The sequence below is a fragment of the Eriocheir sinensis genome, chromosome 20, assembly GCF_024679095.1.
Source record: "Eriocheir sinensis breed Jianghai 21 chromosome 20, ASM2467909v1, whole genome shotgun sequence".
Classification (NCBI taxonomy): domain Eukaryota; kingdom Metazoa; phylum Arthropoda; class Malacostraca; order Decapoda; family Varunidae; genus Eriocheir; species Eriocheir sinensis.
This window is the reverse complement of record NC_066528.1, coordinates 17774045-17794428: the sequence shown is the minus strand read 5'-3', so window position 1 is coordinate 17794428 and position 20384 is coordinate 17774045. Positions and strand designations below refer to the sequence as shown.

General features: G+C 38.1%; 1 protein-coding gene across 1 annotated transcript; it reads left to right on the top strand.

The window, feature by feature from the left end:
• Nucleotides 1-1088: 1088 nt before the first annotated feature.
• Nucleotides 1089-19238, top strand: LOC127001297 (1,4-alpha-glucan-branching enzyme-like). The gene is given in 17 exon segments (XM_050865696.1): nt 1089-1724; nt 4387-4556; nt 5071-5186; nt 7343-7369; nt 8517-8645; nt 9513-9657; nt 10132-10222; nt 11265-11474; nt 12399-12470; nt 13217-13388; nt 13476-13685; nt 14700-14871; nt 15278-15462; nt 16548-16655; nt 17146-17224; nt 17227-17285; nt 17691-19238. Coding segments are annotated over 17 exon segments (2094 nt in total). The 5' UTR covers nt 1089-1623; the 3' UTR covers nt 17739-19238.
• The last annotated feature ends 1146 nt before the right edge of the window (nt 19239-20384 follow it).

Genomic DNA, 20384 nt, shown 5'->3' with positions numbered 1-20384 from the left:
TTTGAGCTTGGAGTTTTATATCCACTGAAATACAAGTGGGATGGGACCTCGCATCACATCCACAGTCTAAGAATACCTACACCAGTGATCACACGCACACCACCAAGAGGAGGGACATTACTTACGTGTGTGTGTGTGTGTGTGTGTGTGTGTGAGAGGCAATGGTCATGACATATGTAGGAGAGAGAACAGGAGACTGACATCGAGCTACAGGCTGACATAATAACTGGCACAAAAAAAAGGAAGGCCATTCGATCGGCAGATAGTGTAATGAAACAGTCCCTATTAAATATCAATAGAACACATTTATTACCTCGTTACAGCAAAGGGCATAAAAGTAACGGAGTGGTTGCCTTCCGAGACGCTTTCATACATTAATGATAATGATAAGTGCCGTTACAAAGGCGAAACTCCTGAGATCGTCAACTCAACTCAATGACTGGATTCATATATAAGTTACATAGAAGTTGGTGTTAGTTTGCTTCATATTGTTTAAAAGCCCTGCGAAGACCTTGAAGAACACACATTCGACCAATTTTTACTAGATAGGCCTACTTACTTATCTATTTATATTTAGTATAGGGGCCGGAAACCTATCTGCTTCCCTCGTATGCATCCTTATGGTGACGGGCCTCATGTGCATGCGGCCTTACGAGTCCTTACAAATGTAGCACCATACCACAAGTGTCTATATTTAGCTCAACGAACTTGACCTTGGCCAATGCCATAAGCACGCGCACATCACGTACCCCTACAAATATTTTAGCTTCGTTTGCAGCATGCCAGTCTCTCCCAGAAGTATAATTATGTGTACGGCTATCTGAGAGTGTACCCATACCCCCGGACAACCCTTCCCTCCTGTCACCTGTACATAAAGGCTGCCATGCCGTTATGTGACAGTGACGGGCCACCTTGAAGCCCGTCACCGCGGCCTCTGTTCCCAGGCGCCGCTGTGCACGTGACCACCACCCGGGGGCCTTGTGCACACCGGGACTTGAGACACTTAACGACTAACTAACGATAAATAATTCAGCTCGCACAATCAAGTGGTCATACAATCTATATAAACCCTTGTCATGTTGAGATAACCCGTATCCTGCAACGTATTGGCACCCGTTTGAATATCCTCTCGTGGGAACTGATGGGATGTTCATGGACTTCTTTGTGATCCTATTGATAGTTTTACACGACGTCTGCATCTTGAACGGGAAAAATCACCCAAGAAAACCCGGTTAATCTTATCTGTGGCCTTGGGAAATAGTCGTAGTGGGGTCATCGTGGGTCTGGCAGCAAAGGTTTATTTAGGAATATCAAGGTCGGGTGTTGGCAGGAGCGCACTTCTAACGTGCTGCCTTGAACACCATTTGTCTAGCACGTGTTTTACCGAGCCGGGGAGGACGTGGCAGACACACCGCCGCTCCCACAGGACACTTGCAGCACCGGAGAAGGGGACTCGAGGTTTCCTGTGGACTGACAAGCAGGGGGAGAGGACCAAACCAGCCAGACTAACCCCGGACACGGCTGACAGGGTTACAGGTGCAGGGGACAGGTTACAAGTGCAGGGTTCAGCCGAGACACAGCCGCCCCACACACACGCCCACAGTCTCCCAGCAGCCCGGCACCATGATTTATGTGGACCCCAAGGATGTGGTGGTGCCCAGGATAAACGACCTCTTGAATAGGGACGGGTATTTGAAGCCCTTCGAGAATGAGATCAAACGCAGGTGAGTGTTGCCCAGACCTGCTGTACCCGGCATGTCTTTTTACCCCAATGGCCCAATGGGGTAGAAAGACGGGACATTTTACAGTTTCACCCAACCAACGATTTCCTCATGTGGTTCATGTTTTTCTGGTGATAGATGTAGTGAATTGCATGATTTTGTACCTTATTTCTGTCTCAAATGTCTACTTTTCGAGTTATGCCTCTTCAAGTTATGCCTATCCCCTACTGATCATTTCATTTCATTTCTAGGGGACCCGCAGAGGGCCACTCTCGGGTGGCATGATATGCGGGGTATTCAAGGGGCCAGGACAGGATTAGGATAAGGGTTACGATGACGAAAGGTATTAGGATATGGTAAAGGGCCTGGATTAGGGAGATAATGATTGATGATCTGATTCCTAAATGTGTCAAGAGTGGGACATCATTAGGGTATAGTTCACCATCAAGGATCATTGGGGTAAAAAGATGGTTCATGTTCATTTGGGTAAGAAGACACCACACTCATTGGGGTAAAACGACATTTTGCATATATTGGGGTAACATTGGGGAATGATTTGGGGGATCTTTTCCGTTTGGCGTACAGCGCTAAAATTAATTTTAATATAGATTTTCTTATGTATTTTTGTCCGTAGAATCCGAATATGACAACCGTTTTATGGAGAAACGAACAGTTTTAAGTTATTTTCCTTTACGCTGCAGCCGCGGCCTCAAAATAGCTCGCAGAGGGCTTAGGGTCGGGAGCATATTTAAACTACTCAACCGAACTTTACGACCTACTATCGGGGGCTGCGCCTCGACCCCCTAATAATCAGGGGCTACGCCCTCCTGGACCTCCCCTCATGTATATGTGACTTATTTCAGCGAGGTATTTCTCGCAACACCCGCTGCAGCCTCGCCGCGGCCAGCACCAGCAGAGGCGACGCGCTTTCGTAAACATTATCCCATATTTTCAAGAGTAAAAAAAGTCCTTGAATTGGATTTTCAAAGCGTTTCCATGACTGCTGAAGGTTTGCAAACGGAAAAGATCCATAAATTGTATATAATACTGAATATTACGACTTTTTAAAGTTTGAATTCCTTCAGTAATAGATAGGAAGAAAATAACTTTAAAGGCAAATAACTCAAAAACTGTTAATTTCTCCAAAAAAATAATGTGATATTCTGATTCTACGGACAAAAATACATAGAAAAATCTATATTAAAATTATTTTTAGCGCTGTACGCCAAACGGAAAAGACCCGATTTGGGTAAGCTAAAGGTAAATTTGGGAGCATACACTATAGCTGTGTGTTCCAGTGTTGGCCATCTCCATCTCATTGACCCTTGAGACTATGGTGGATAAGGACCCATTACCATTGGACACAGGCCAAATGCAACATTCAGGTTACCATAGTTTACTCCTTTACTGACCAGCCTGAAAGGAAGGATGAACAGCTGGGTGGGCTATGCACTTATTACCCAGGCTGGAATGGGGTCCTTTACTGAGCTCAACCTGCCATCCGGAGGCCCTGCCAGAGCCAAAGCTGTGGCCAGCTGGGGACCAGCAAGGCTTAATTGACCTTTTTTTGTACCAAAGTAGCAATATATCAGATTTGTAATGGTCATTATCATAATGAACAGTGTTGGCTAAATAAGAGCATTCATTGATATATCCTACAACACTCCGTCCATGGTTGATAGGAATCCATCAATGCGGACTCGTGTGTAAATATTTCCTTCATGCAAGGAAGGAGAAATCAAACAAGATCAGCATGGTGTCATGCTCTCAAATTCCTATAAGTAGTGGTGGATTGTAATGTTGAAAATTTTGCCACTCAACATTCCTCCGGCTGGCATGCCGCTGCCTCACACACAGTGCATTAGGTACTCTGTCTTTCCAATCAGAGCACAGGGGCTTGTTTTCACTGATGTAAAACATATCGTTTGTCGGCAGCAAGTATGTGACGATTGTTTATGGGGAAAAAATATATATTTTAATTTTCTATTTCTTACATTTCCCTGTTTCTTAATACTACTAGTAAATCAAGTGTCTATACCACAGCTATGATAAAATATGTGATTTCTAAATACTAGCGAAAAGCTGATAGGAAAATTTTTTGGGACGTACGCCGCATGCATATTTTTTTGGGTAGTTCCACCAGGGCATCCAGATGGCAGGTCGAACTCAGTGAAGGACCCCATTGGAATCCAGGCTTGCAGATTTGAAGCTAGGTATTCTAACTACTTTACCACAGAGGCACATTTAGGTATAAAGCTACTGTATCAGGGCTGGCAGATGTTGAAACTAAGCTTGTGAAATGTATAGTTTAGTACATTTTAGTGATGATGTTCAACCTGTACTTATTGTTGACCCCAGACAAATCAGTACATTGGCTTATAGATATTAGAGATAGGACTAAATACCCCTTCCCCCAGCCCCATTTATCAACAGAACTAAAGACTTAACCTGGAAGGAAATCTTACAAGAAGATTTTACGGAACATCTGAAAAATGTTGTCTTGAAATGAGGATTTTTAATCTCAGAATCTAACAAATATTATTACTAATTTAACTAAAACTGATTTATGTTTGTTGTATCCCTAGATTTGGCTGCATCTGTGCACATTTTACCATTTTGAAAACTTTTAATGAACTGTTATTCATTTATTCATATTTTATTGAAGGTATGGCTGCTTCCAAGCACTGCTAAAGCAGATTGAGGCAGGAGAAGGTGGAATTGACAAGTTTTCTCGGGGCTATGAGAAGTATGGCATCCATGTCAACCCAGACAACAGCATCACGTGCCATGAGTGGGCTCCTCTTGCTCAGGGACTCTTCCTAAAAGGAGACTTTAGTAAGAATTTGGAGTTTTATGTATGTGCAAAATTTACATCTTGTGCTCATGGAGTCTAGAAAATTTCCTTCACTCAGTTTTCCATCATTTATATTTTGCAATAAATCTAGAATTTGTTCTGTGTATTCTGTGTGCTAAGAAAATTGTAATTTTGGTCTCCTGAGAGAAAATGTGGGAACAAGTGGTCTACCTGTTCACCTTTCATCATGCCAGAAGCATCTTGTTGTGTCGCCATAGTGTATACATAAACAGATCTCTGTTAAAGTGAATTGGATACCAGGTTTTGTTGTATTGCTGTGGGATCTCATTTTCTAGTAGCCAAGAATGCTGATACTGCTGAAGTGCCCTCTTCTGAAAATTTGATATAGTATAACTGATGTATGATTTTCAGATAACTCTAAATGGCTGTTCAATCTATTTATAGAATGTTCACATGTTCTATATACAACAGATTTTTATCATACAAAAAATGCCTTATAATTTTCTTTTATCTTACTTCAGTTTAATTTTGCAGATGACTGGAACAAAATTTCACATCCCTTCAAAAAACTAGAGTTTGGAAAATGGGAGATACACATTCCAGCAGCTCCTGACGGCTCATGTCCAATCAAGCATATGTCCCGGGTCAAGGTTAGTAAATATTTCAGTAAATCCACACATGGCTTTGTCCCTATAAGTCTGGGATGTTGAGGATCAACAGTGCACACACTTTCACACCACCATATTGAAGTGGTTAGCAAGCTTGACTGACAACTGAAAGATCCCAGGTTTGATTCCTGGGTGAACTAGAGATGGATGGGCAATCTTCTTTCATCCATGTCTCCTGTTCACCCAGCAGTGAAAGGGTACCAGGTGTCACCCAGGAGTTGTGTGTCACATCACTTTCCAGGTAGTGTGTGTGTGACTTGGAGTTCAGTAGAACTGGAGTTAACATACTGCTCACAACTGAGAGATCCCAGGTTCGATTCCCAGGGGGAGGCATCACTATAATGTCTTTCTTATCATATGTCATTAGTTACTTAAATCATTGATGTTGTTTTGTGTGGTGGTTACTGCTCAAGATTTCAATCTAAGACTTCCTTTTGTAAGTATGGTTGTTAGAAAGTCTGGGCCCACATTCATAAAGCCTGTTTGCTGCTTTTAGTGACTCAAAGTGGCTGACTCATTAGCCTCATGAGCAACTGTGAGTCATTTAAAGCAGCAAAAGCAGCTTTATGAATATAGGCCAGGACATTGCAGCAGCCTGTTTGCTAATTTTAGCAACTCATAGCTGCTCTCAAGGCATACAAGTCTAAGAGTAAAAGTCTTGTGAGATGGAATGAGTCATTACAAGTAGTAATGAGGTCTAGGTGTGGAAGCTAATTTTGGTGAGTAGTTTGAATAATTAAAAGTTATGTGGGGAAATTTAGGAGCCTTACTTTGATTGGTTCCTCAAGTTGCCGTTATTAAATGTAGTACTTGCTGTAGTGGTTTTTATAGCAATGGCTTCTCTTTTTTTTTTTTTTTTTTTTTTTTTTTTTGTATCTACTAAGGGCAACCAATTTAATCAGTGACACTGAGATTGATTCCATCACATGTCCTTCATCATAATACTAGTAAAACTAATCTCTCTTGAATGAAACAGATTTTTACTTTGGTCCTCAAAAATAATCTTAACCATATGGTCAAAACTATTTTTAATGTTAAAGTAAAAATCTGTTTCATTCAAGAGAGATTAGTTTTACTACAGTATTATGATGGACATGTGGAATCAATCTTAGTGTCATTGATTGAATTAGTTTCTCCGTAGAAGACAAAAAGGACATTCGGGTTAAATTAATATGTAATTTGTGGATTTGTTCTTTCATAGCTTTAAAAGGACTGTGCAAAGTTTAAATGAAAAGTTCTTGGACTGGTATCTTGTATGAGTGAAGACTTCTGAATAAATTTAAACAGCTGTATCACATTGTTGCATACATTGCCAAGTGAAATGTCAGTTATCATACTTCAGCCCAGTCACTGTAACTTGGGATTTTATATATATATATATATATATATATATATATATATATATATATATATATATATATATATATATATATATATATATATATATATATTTTTTTCTTTTTTACTAAGAGGCCAGTTCTGGGCTTCAGTTCCTGATTCGTCTGTCGAAAGCCTCATAATTCAACTCTTAGAGTGATGGCTCATGATTGTGGGGAATTGCCTCTGTGTCAGATTGATAAACACAATGCTCTATAATGTTCAGGAACAGGGTAATCAGCCAGTTGTTTAGCCTCTGCCCTTGGCCTTCATAATAAAAAAGTTTGTGGATTGTCTGTGGTTATATATAGATTTGCAAAGTAGAATTTTTGCCCATTTGTCCACCAAAAATTTTGCAATGAATCACCATCAGTGGCTTACAAACCTATTTGAGGAGATTCATATGTGCATTACCGTAACACTTAGCACACTGCCTCATGGCAAAAGTAACCTGTGGCTGGAGTCTGCCTAGTGTAGCTTCATTCAGCCAGTCCAGGAATTTTTGGTGTATGTATCACATGTACTAGTTTTGTAAGCTTACAGTTGACGAAACATTTTTCAGTTTTTATGCATTCACTACCTTTATAATAGTAAAAGCTTTTTTATCCATCTGATGCATCTTATTTCTATTCATATATTTTATTTATTTATTTATTTATTTTTTTTTTTTTGGAGGGGGGGTAGCTCAGTATCTGACCTAAGGATTGTTTACTGTGACTCCAGAGCAACATTAATCAACTGTTGTAACCTTTGTTTTCTAGATTGGTGTGTTGGCATCTAAAAATGAGGTAACATGATGGTAATTATGCATGGGGCTTAAGTTTACTTTGTAGTAGTACTCAACAGCCTGATGTAGTTTGTCTCTATTGATGTGGTTGGCATCATGCAGCAGTAAATAGGAAACATTTAAATTCTAATTGCTTTGTCTTTTGTCAAATTTGGATCCCTTTTTTGCTAAAAAAAAAAAAAAAATGTAGTAAAAACATGTTTGTCAGTGTTTGTTTGGGCTTGTAACTCTATTGATATCTCGGGTTCTATTCATACCCTGATCTGTATTGGTATGTGTTTGTGGTGATTGTCATATTTCTATTTCATGACAGCTCATTGGCAGTTGACTTTTAATTGGCCTTTTTAATTTTCACATTTCCTTATAACATACTTTTTACTCTATATTATAGATAACTAATAATTAGAGACATTTTAGTACACTGGGTTCTTATTATATGTAGGGGTAGGTTGTGGAATCACCACTTTAATAGAAGGTGCAAATAAAAAAAAAATTCCATTATATAAGGATGCAGTCTGTAATCCCCAATGATATTATACAGATGTTAATTGCCACACTTTTCCATGTCAACACTGCATTAGTGCAGTACTGCAATTAACATGAGTGGTTTCAGTAGGACATACATATGTAGTGCCATGTGGCACAATCCTATGTAGTCCACTTCTGAGTGAACAGCACTTCAATTTTTTAATGGCCCACACTATGAGGTGCATTAATTAGGCAATGCAGGATGTTGTGCCACATGGCACAGCACTACGGATTGGGAAAGAGCATGCCAGTATGTTTGCAAACCATTGGCAATAATGGTGGACCAGGCATCTTAAGCATTTCAGTGTAGCTGTTCAACATGTCTTATGAGGTTTACTATTCTATGTGTGATGCCATGTAAAATAATGGTGGATGTATGTATGGACATGCAAGTTATGATCGCCCTGCAGAGGGAGGGAGTGATTGGGGTTTTCTTCATCTGCCTCTTCATGTATTTCATTGTTTATTTGTCTATTTTTGTAATTCCTGATTTTGTTGATTGCTTTGTATATGAAATGGTACTCATTTTCATATTTGTGATATATAACCATGAAATTTTGTCTCTGAAGCAGTTTACCTGAAGGTGAGAAAATTTAAAATTGTACCGTTGTTTCCATTAGATTGGTCTCCTGACTCCAAAGGACACCATGGAGGACAGGCTGTGCCCTTGGGCCACATATGTAGTTCAACCCCCCAAAACTGAAGGGACTGCCTACCAGCACCACTTATGGAACCCACCTGCACAAGAGGTATGTCTTTATCCATGTAAAACTTGTATTATATTTTAGCTACAGATCTTAAATTAGTTTGAACTTTTGACCTGCAACAGTATTTTTATTTACACAGCAAGTCTATCTAATCTTACTGTTCAGTGTTGTAGCCAGGTGTAAAAAAAGGCTAAATGTTAGAGGGGCCGTGGGCTCACTGGCTCTCCCCATTTATGTTCAGTAATCTATGAATAATGTACAATGTAAACTCATGTCCTCATAAGTCCTTTGGGCCCCCTGAGCCTGTGACATTTGGCATTAAGGCCCCTTTAGTGTTAGTTTCTGTTACTGATACAGAATAGGTGCTGCCAGAAAGGCTGAAATATCATCTTAAAATCCTCCCCATACATATAGTAAATGCTATTGAAAAGTCAATGATGTTGTAGAATGTTTTGCATTTGTAGTGGTTTAGGTTCCTGGGGGTGCTGGTGTTGTAAAGTGTGACGGATCTTTACAGTGACACTGTAAAGATCTGTTACATTTTGTAACATCTTCAGTGGGCTCAGAGATGTCATGAGTGTTTTGATGATTGTGATCATGTCAAGGGCAATAGTAGTACTATGTGAATGGTATATTAATGTGCTGTATGGCTCATTTCACTTGGTGATATTTCTTTCCCTGACCATAAGATAAACCTTTGTACTTGACCTCTCTTAGCCAATGTAGGAAATGGGGTTCATGATGACTGTTATTTTCTAAATTTTCACTTCTATGGTATTTCATCATTTTTGTTTGTCGGCACTATACCTACGTACATATCCTGATAAATCATTAATGTTTGCTGAAATTCTAGTTGTGCAATACAATTTGTATTACGATGTAAGCCGCTAATGTGTAAATACCCCATAGAGGTACACCTTCCAACACCCTCGTCCTTCCAAGCCCAAGGGCTTAAAAGTGTATGAGTGCCATGTTGGCATAGCCACTGAAGAGAGAAGGGTTGGCACTTACAAGGAGTTCACCACTAACGTTCTCCCACGAATACTCAAACTTGGTGAGTGTACAACAAATGTATTTGGAAAAATGTCATTCATTTTACAGGAAACTGTTATCTTGGATACCTACTGGTGGAAATCAATTACTTAATAATAGCAGCATTGTTTATGAGTATACTTTGAATGCTTTGATGATCCTTTAAATAGAGCCTTGATTCAGTGATCCATTTAACTAATTATGCCTGTCTCTACACACAAAATTATGCCAATTAACAGATCTTTTAATTGACCAGAAAGTAATAATAATATAAAAAAAAATGTGTGTGCAATAATGTTCTGTTAGAGAAAGAGAAATGTGGGAATATTGTAAAAGATCAGTCAGTTGTGAATGATTTGTTGCTGTGTTAAGATTGAAATGTTTTTATTGTTTAACCTCTTATAATAGATTACCTTATTTATCCTAGAATCCTACACCTCATGATAGTACATGACTTTATTTGCCCTAAAGTTATATTCCTTTTTTTTTTTTTCAGGTTACAATGCAATCCAGATAATGGCAATCATGGAGCATGCATATTATGCCAGTTTTGGATATCAAGTCACAAGTTTCTTTGCTGCCTCAAGGTAATCCATTTCAGACCTACAGTCTCTATGCAAGTTAGGGAACAACTTGAAATTTTAATGATAATGAATTGTTAATATTAAAGCAAAATAAGGTTTTTAGTCAAAGAGGGAAGTGCTCAAGATGTTATGTAGCAAGTAGCTATGGCTCAAAGACTGGCAGGGATGGCTGAGCTTAGCCACTTATTTGCCAGTTACTGCTGGTGACTACATTACCCCTCCACACAGTAGTTTATGATGACTGTGGTTACTTTCTCTGTTGGGAGTGTTTTACACAAAACTCATCATGCCTTTAAAGCAAAGATTTTGAGTCTTCTTGCTTGTATAAATGCTTTGGAATATACAATAATTTTGTCTGTGAAATGTGCCATAATCAAAGAAGGTACATAGTTCCTTTCTCACTCCAGATCTAACAGTTTGCAGTTCAACTCCTCTAATTCACACTCATTAGTTATTTTATTGAAGCATGATGGCAGAAGTTAAGGTAAAGTTAGGAGAACGCTATTAGCTGCACATGATCGTTTTGCTCAGCTCCGTACCATTGGCCCTTGAGCTTGTGATGAGTAAGAACCTATTAACCTGGGACACGGAGCCATTTCAACATCTGGGATTCCACAGCTTACTTTCAGCAGGTTTCCCAGTTACCCATTTATCAATCAACCTGAAAGGAAGGATGAACAGCTGGGTGGGCTGCATACTGAGTGCCCCGGCCAGAATTCGAACTGAAGCCCACAAATTTGTTGTTAGGCACACTAACCACTGCACCATGGAGCTGCTCCATGGCAGGAGTATTGGGGCTACAATGGGTCTTGTTGCTATAAAATAATGGTAGGATAAAATTTAGCAGTCAGAATGAGATGAAAAGATTGTATTAGAGAATATTTTCAACAGAATAAGCTGTTATTTCGGATTAAAATTTTCCAATCAAATCAGTGAAATGAGTTTGAAAGTGGAATGTATTTAAACTAATGTAAAAGCTCAGGGGCAACTCGTTCATACACTTTAAGTGAAAGCTAATAGTGGTACCCTTTTTTTTGTCTTGTAGTCGGTTTGGCACACCTGAAGAACTGAAAGAGCTGGTTGACACTGCCCACTCAATGGGGCTGTTCGTGCTCTTGGATGTTGTCCATTCCCATGCCTCGAAGAATGTGATGGATGGCCTCAATGAATTTGACGGCTCTGACTCGTGCTACTTCCATGGAGGTTCCAGGGGGGTGCATTCTTTGTGGGATTCCAGGCTCTTCAACTACTCAAGGTACTGCATTTTGGAGTTTACATACATCAGCTATTCCTTTATTTTTTGTCATTTCTCCATGTGTAGACTGACCAAAAAGCTGGAAAGTTAGACAGAACGAATATGAATGGCAGAGTAATCCAGTGCTTCCCCTTGCTTAACCTGGTCATTGGCCACTTAAGATTGCAATGGGCTTCATGACATTATTGGCCTACTTCCATTCCCTACTGTGAGTGATAAAGAACTGCATTTACTGTGGCAGCAAGCTTGAGGGTAGGCCTTACAAAGAACATACCTCTAAACCCTTGCTTGGAAATTTTTTGGGAGACTTGTATTCCATTTATATTATATGCTGGCAAATATGATCTATAAATTAAGATATGTTAATGTTTATAAGAATATCAGTCCTCCTGAATTTTATCACAGTAATTGTCTTTTCTAACAGTTTTTAGTCTTGTAACTTCACATCTCACTGCACTCAGTTTCTTGCAGGAAAGTCATTGAAAATGTAGACAGAAATGTCTTTAACATTATTTCAGCCTAGTCATTTACCCACTAATTGCATGGTGCCAACACCTGTATGTGACCTTAAAGCACAAGAAGTTAAAGTTGACGACTCGGAATTTTCCAAAGTAGTCATCAAATCTTGAAACTGAGTGTCATAACTTTCCGAGACCCAGCAGGTGTGTGAATGAATGAAAGCTTTTGAATTGTCTATGAATGTCTTGATCATTTCTTTGGCTAAAAAGGGGACCTTTGTTTTCTTAAGTAGAGGAAATATTTACATGAAACTTCCTGTTATGTATGATACTCGTATTCAAAGAAGTGTGTTGTAAAATATTCACCACAGTAGGGCAAATATGACCTTAATATTGTTGCTTTGTTCTTGACTTTATTATTTCTGAAAAGTATATATAATATTGATAATTTTTTTGCTTTAATCAGCTGGGAGGTGTTGCGGTTTCTGCTGTCGAATTTGAGATGGTACCTCGAGGAGTACAAATTTGATGGTTTCCGGTAAGTTCAGTGTTTATACATACAAAGAGAGAGTTAAAATAATTAACTGTCAATTGGAAATAAGATAATACATATGATCTGTTTTAGTATATGTTGTAAATTGATAACCATAAAGCATTTCATTGGGCAATTTTTCCTCCATATTTTAATGATGAAGATAGGATTACTTAAAATATGCACAAGTGTGTGCATATGCTGCACTTATCAAAGACAGCATTAAATGAAAATGTGAAATAGGAACATAATGGATGGAGGGGGGTGAAATGACTGTTTGATGGCTTGAAAAAAAAGAGGAAAATTATATTGATGGGAAATATGAATGAGAGATTATATGATAAACACACTAGAAGTGTGGTTGAAAAGTGTGATGTGAATGGAAAGAATTAAACTTTATTGACCTGTATAAATATTATTTTTGTCAGAAATTCAGAATAAAATTGATAATGGATGTACAAGTGAATTTGATCAGTTACCATATATATAGTTAAATGCTGAGGAAAGGTGATGAAAATTCAAAAGTTGTGAGGAAAATGCTCCAGGACTCTTGATTGAAATGCTGCACTAAGTAAAAGGGAGTTTAGTAAAATATGGGAAGATGGGGACAGGCAGAGGAGAGGAAAAATACTACAGGGAAAAATATGAGAGGAAGATTTGTTGGGTGTTGAGGGTAGCAGGAGAGAGACTGGAGGAAAATTTATTCATCAATGATGTGTTAGAGATATTTATAGAAACATACCCTGTATCAGGTTTGATGGTGTCACCTCCATGCTATACCACCACCATGGTATTGGGGAAGGATTCAGCGGTACCTATGAAGAATACTTTGGCCTCAGTGTAGATACCGAAGCTCTGGTGTACATGATGCTGGCCAACTACATGCTACATAAGCTGAACCCAGAAACCATCACAATTGCCGAGGTATGTGTAGCCTTAGGGGTGATGATGTATGAACAATGTACATTGTTTTCATATTTAGTGAAACCTTATTTTTACGGTTTCATTCAGGACGTGTCTGGGATGCCCGCCTTGTGTCGCCCAGTAGAAGAAGGTGGTGGAGGGTTTGACTACCGACTTGGCATGGCAATTCCAGACACTTGGATCAAGCTTCTAAAAGAAAAGGCTGATGATGACTGGAACATGGGAAATATTTGCCACGTCTTGGAAAACCGACGTTACCAGGAGAAGACTATCGCTTATGCTGAATCCCATGATCAGGTATGAAATTCCTAATTCCTTGAATAGAAAATATAAATACCTAAAGGAATTCAGTCTCCCACATGTTCCTCGTCCACAGGTTTTTGGTTCACTTAAAGAGTTGTATAGTCTTAACACACTCATCATCCATACATCATTAGTCATCATAATCATCATTGTAAGAACATGAAGTGTCTGCAAAAGGCTAGTCAGCCTACACAGAGCAACTCTTGTAAATCAAACACCACCTATCCTCCCTATCTATTTAGCTACCTAACCTTTTCTTCAAGGTATCTAGTGTATTGTCACTTACCACATGACTGTCAAGTCTCTTCCAGTGAACCATTCTTGCCTTTGCCTTTCCTGAATCTAAATTTATATAATTTAATCCTATTACTGTAAGTAGTATCCTGCATGTATCCATTTACTGACCAGTTAGAAAGGGTGAATGAACAACTAAGTAAGCTGTTCTCTGAGATAAAAACCGAGCCCACAAAATATCATAGCCATGATTGCTAACCACAACACCACCACCATAATAGTGTTTTCATAGATATCCTGTCATCTCATTTTTAAAGATTTAAATGCCTTTTGTAATGACTTTCATGTATGCAGATTGCAGAGGGTATGCATGTCAACATGTATGCTCAAATTACTGGCCTAGACCTCATGTATGATCTAATCAGTAGTTCTTAAACTTTTTCTACCATGCTCCATCTGGGAATGGGTCTTTCCCTCCACTCCCCCTTGCATATCAGCCCACGCTCTTGTTAAGAAACAAAAATTCCAACTTTTTCCCTAAGGCTCACACCTCCCCTGGAAATTACGAACGTCTCTTTAGGGGGGCACCCCCAGTTTAATTATTAAGAACCACTGATCTAGATTTTTTAAACAGCCCCAAATATATCATTGATAGGAATAATTATATTTTCAAGGGAGTGTATGTTATTAAAGTTGGTATAAATATTTTAATTGTAAAAATTAAAGTTATGTTATCCCTTTAAACTTATGCTTTTCACATGGGCATTGTTGCAGGCACTGGTTGGGGACAAGACTATTGCTTTCTGGCTAATGGACAAAGAAATGTACACCCACATGTCCAAATTGTCTGGCCCAACTGTCATCATTGACAGAGGTATTGCCCTGCACAAGATGATCAGACTTGTCACCCATGGCCTGGGTGGGGAGGGCTACCTCAACTTTATGGGTAAGAAATCATATAATCAAATGACAATGCAATGAAGAGACTTTTGAACTTGTTTGGCTTGAGGAGACTTCTATAAGTTTACTTCCTTGATTTCATATCTTCAACTTGCTTGGATTAATTAAATAGTGACCATGGATTACTTAAATATAATTACCCCAAGCTGTTTCATTAGCACTAGAAATTTAGTACTACTACAGAGTAAGTATTGGGAATTCTTTCTCATTTATTTTTCCTTAAAAAAAATTTGTGAAATTCACCCCTGCCCATGACATGGCAAAAATTGACAGGTCACAGGACTGTGAAATATAAATTTATAAGCTTGAGCACTTGATACCCACTTGTTTTGCAGGATACTGGTGCTGGTAGTGATTGCCATGGTCCATGTTGTAATTATTATCACTTTCAGGGAATGAATTTGGACATCCTGAGTGGCTTGACTTCCCAAGGATAGGCAACCAAGAGAGTTACCACTATGCCCGAAGGCAGTGGAGCGTGGTGGACAATGACCTCTTGAAGTACAAGTACCTGAATAATTTTGATGCTGCAATGAATAAACTGGAGAGTGTGCATGGTTGGCTCAGTGCTGACCCAGTGAGTATCTTTATCTTACTTTTAACTCAAAGGAATAAGTGATGTACAGTAAGAGCCATAATTCTAAGGACTTCTCATACTATTTGTAGAATTTTAAGTGAGTCTAGTTTCTGCTTTTTCTTCATCTTTACCATATTCCAAGAGGTTTCAGGTAGGCTTGTATTGTGTCACTGTACAAATGGAAAAGGAATAGATAAGATTGTAACAGTTATAGGGAATAAGCTTACACAAAAGATGCAAACTTAAGATACTCCAAGCTAATACAACAAGATCAATTTACATGATGAAATAAAATGTTCTTTGAGGATGCAGAATTTGCAACGAAGAAGCAATGGTCATGGGAGGCTTCGACATCAAAGTATGGACCAAAAATGCTAGTGAAACAGCAATTGGGAACTTTCTGAGCTCTGTGTAAATAGGAGGCAGCACTGTGAGATCCAGTCCCTTGGCCTGAAGGAGACAGAAATGCCATACATCTCATTTGTTGTCCAAAAAAGGCTGTGAGGCAAAGTACTACACTATTCCATTTGATAATTCAAATAATTTTATATGCAAATATATCATAGAAGAAAGCATTACGCTGGACCTTTGATGTTTGTTGATTGAACTTTTCTATTTAAAGATTTATAGTCTGTCTCTGCATGGGCAGTCATCAGTCACATAGCATGGAGGCTTGAGGTGCAGTACTGTAAATGTTTGGTGCAGAACAATACTCCCTGCATCAAGCCTTCATGTTACTGCAATCCAATGCAGCTGCCCTTCTCTTTTGCTCTGCGCCCAGCCATTGTCTTGGTTGTTTCGCTTCCACGTAAAACTTCTATATTACCAATATTGCACCATGTATTTGTATTTCACATATTTTAAAAATTTATGAGTGCAGTGCTGTGCTTACAAGTGAATGAATTAATAGTGTAGTGGCCTATTTTGTGGCTTCAGAGCCATTTAAGGAGGCAGCAAACATTTATGGATTTTTTATTGTTGAATAGTATAAATTCCAGCCATGTGCGTAATTAATAATTGTAATTTTTTTTTTTCTTTTTTTTTCATACTGGCATGTAATGGCTAACAACCTTTCTTGTCTTCAGGGCTACATCAGCACAAAGCATGAGGGAGACAAAATTATTGTCTTTGAGCGTGCAGGCTGTGTCTTCATATTCAATTTTCACCCCAGCAAGAGTTACAGTGACTACAAGGCAAGTTGTAATTCTGTCAAAGGTAGTAGTGTAATTTCATGTCAGAATACCTGTAGGAATCAGTTACCATTTACATATTTAATTTCTGTTCATTTCCATTTGATTTCAATTTGGTTGCTAATTATTGCAAGTTCCCTTCTTTTTGTACAGCATATGCATGTAATATATTAATATGGTATAATGTTTGTTGATTTTACGTGTTATATACTGTTCATTATGTTAAGTACATTGGGAGTGTCATGTGGGAGAAATATATTAAAGAGTGAAATTTGGGTGCGTGGGTTAGCAGATAACAGATTTGTGGGTTTAAGGATACACTTTTAATGGCAGTATGGATACAAGGCAGCAACTAAAAAAGTATGGGTGCGCAGATAACATGATCATGGAAGTATATGTCTTCCTGTGAGGGGGAAATAAATGTCATCAGTAACTGTGTTCAGCATGTAAATGTTGCATTGCATTTTCACAGTAATTGTATGTTCAATTTCAGATTGGTGTGGGTGTCAATGGGAAGTATAAGATTGTTTTAGACTCTGATTCAGAGGAGTTTGGTGGCCACAAACTGATTGACCTGTCACGGATTTCTTCACCAGTAATGATGGATACAACAATCGCCGCTACAGCCTGATGGTGAGAATTTTGTTAAAAGTAGAAGTGGTAGCAGCAGTAGAAGTAAATTTGTAGTAGTACCTATGTAGAAATAATAGCAACTATTGTAGCTGCACCATTTGCAGTCTGCCTAGGTTATCTCATTCATCAGTGTTTCTTAATCAGATAATGAAGAAATAGAAGTTAATGGCATCTATATAGGGTGTGCAGACCTTGCAGTGCACAGTCTCAATACAGGAGTCTGTGTGTTGCCTGTGGCTCTTTTTTTTTCTTTTTAGAACATAGGAAACGGCACATAAACTTTCTTGTGTAGCATGTTAGTTATTAATTTATTTTTATTTATAATTATTATTGATGAATATTTGCAGCTTGAGAGAGTAATAGAGAGAGAGAGAGAGAGAATTAATGCAAGATTTTATTTTTCAGGTCTACATTCCAAGTCGAGTTGCTATTGTACTAGCAAAGTTTGATTGATGTTTTTCCTGAAGTAGGTCCAAGAGGCATGGTGGTGATTGCAGTCAAGTGAAAGAGGCATGGCATCTCGCCACCATAAACTTGTACCAAGATCATGTAAATTTCACCAAGTTAGTAGCAACTAAAGATATTGTACATACTGTTTTTTAGTAGTTAATTATTTAGATGTATGTTTGTGTTAAGGCCTTAAGAATATATTTTCATTATATATTGTTGGTTATCATTGCTGGATAGCATTTTATTTAAATAGACAGTTGTAGTTCATTTTGGCTGAAAATACACAGTACAGTAAAGTATAAAGACAGAATTATGAATACTCAGGCTAAGCATGCTAACTTATCTCTTTTAATTCTGAGCATTATTATGTAACACTGGGACTAGAACACTTTAAAATAATCTTGGATATATTGTTAATTTGCATCTAAAAGAGTGCTAAAGATTGTCAGGCAAAGTTTAAGTTTGGGGTTGATTGAAGATCTGGACAGCATGTGGGTGTTCATCCACCACTCAGTGATGGTTGAAAATTGTCATCTGCTTGCAATGGAACTTGAACTCTGGTCTTTAGGATTATCATGTCCATGCACTAACCACTAGACCATATCTAGATTGGTGGCATCCAAGAGATTTTACCCATTGATTACTGTCGTACTTTAGGTTTTGGGCTGGTGGTAACCTTGGAATGAATCACTCTTACTCAAGGACAGAAGCAGCATTGTTTGAGAGTATGGCAGCATTTCTTTGAACTGGTTTTGCTGAGATATAAGCTTATATCTAGTCAGTTTTCTTACTAATAAAGGTTAGCTGTCTATCTCAAAATGAAGACTCCTTCCCTTTTTTGTTTGTTTTTTTTTTTTTTTTTTTTCCCATAATGTCAGGCATTTATTATAAAGGCATAAGGGTATTAAATTATTTTTTTATGTGTGAAGTTGTATTGAAGAAGAGATCAATCAATTATATAACAAGAGATAAACTTTAGTATATCTTCATACCACAACAACCACATAGGAATTTGAATTTGGCACTGCCAAATCAATACCTAAACTGCACCATTCCTCACCTTTGAACCAGCATAGATCTAAATATAAGTTATGCCTTTCAGGCAGTGTGTTTATGAACATTGACCAAAGCACTAGCATATCTGTAAGGAAAATAATTAAGATGAAACCTTTTTTATGCCTTTTTTTTTTCTTTTTCAAGAAATATGGAAATATTACCCAGACAAGGGTTTGGTCCAGCTACTGAAACAAAGTTCTTCCATCTAGCAGCAGATTGTGCAAACATTGGAAACTATTCTATTCCTGACTTGCTTAGAATTTTGCAGTCAAGTATAGTAAGGAACACTTCTTGACTCTCTTAAAGCACACAGTTGCAGCTCCACCCTTCCTTTAACCTATGCAGTATAATCAGAAAGTAACAGCTTGCCTCCCTACTGGTGTTGGCAAATTTTTTATCCTTATTTTTTAATTAATTAATTAATTTATTTATTTATTTATTTATTTTGTTTCAAAAATAGGGCAATAATAACACACATTGATGATAATACATAATAGTAGTACTTACTGGCCCATGAATTTAGTAGTTTTGACCCTTCCAAGGCTGGGATTTCTCAACCCTAGAGTGCTTCACTTGACATATTTGGGTGGGAATCAACTTGCATCTGTGTACCATTGTCTGTGCCTATTTTACAGAATTTATTTTTATTTTTCACAAGTGCAACACATCTATCTATCATATTTGCATGTTGTAATAGATATGTGTTGTGGAAAGTATTGGTTGTGACTAATTTTTGCTTCTTTATCGCTTACACTAATATAAACGGCACATATTTTTTCCATTTATTTATATTTGTGGTGCCTAATTGTTTGCACGTCTACTTATTATATACAAGCATCTATTTCATGCTTCTGTCATTGTTCACAGACACCCCAGTCTCTAACTTACACTAATAGCTTTGTAGAGTGTGAGTAGTCAGTGAAGCACTCAAACAAACAATTGTCAGTGCTTCAAGCCCTCTAGGGAAAATGTATGGGAAGCATACATGTGTGGAAGCCAACAGTCCACACAGCATCAGTTTTTGTAATGGCAAATTGGTGGTATACCTGTTACACCAATAATCCATGATGTAAAAATTAGCACTGTAGTTGTTATTTTGATAACGCCTTTGGGGTGTATAGCGGCATAGCTGTTGTCGATATTGTCTGAGGGGGTAAATATTAGCAGCATAGCTGTTATATTGATAACGCCTGAAAAAAGAGGTAAAATTTAGCAGCATAGCTGTTATGCTGATATCGCTTGATTGTGTAAAAATTACCAGCACCGATAGCACTGTGTAGGTTACCTCAACCAATTCCGTCCTATTGACCTTGGTGGTAAAATGAACTGCCACAACTATTGTTATATTGTTACTTTTATTGTATAATTTCATTATTATTTGTACAGGAAACTTCAGTTATTTAACATTTTTGCACCTTTTCATTATTTTGAATCACAGTTTCTGCCATTTTGATATTAATTTTCAAAATTCACGTCAGATGTCCACTCGCCACCAGATAGTGCTGTTTGTAAGTAGTCGAGTAGAGAGGTTCTGCCTCACACTCACATTGTCTTCCTGCTAATTTGACCATTATGAACATTACTATCATGGCT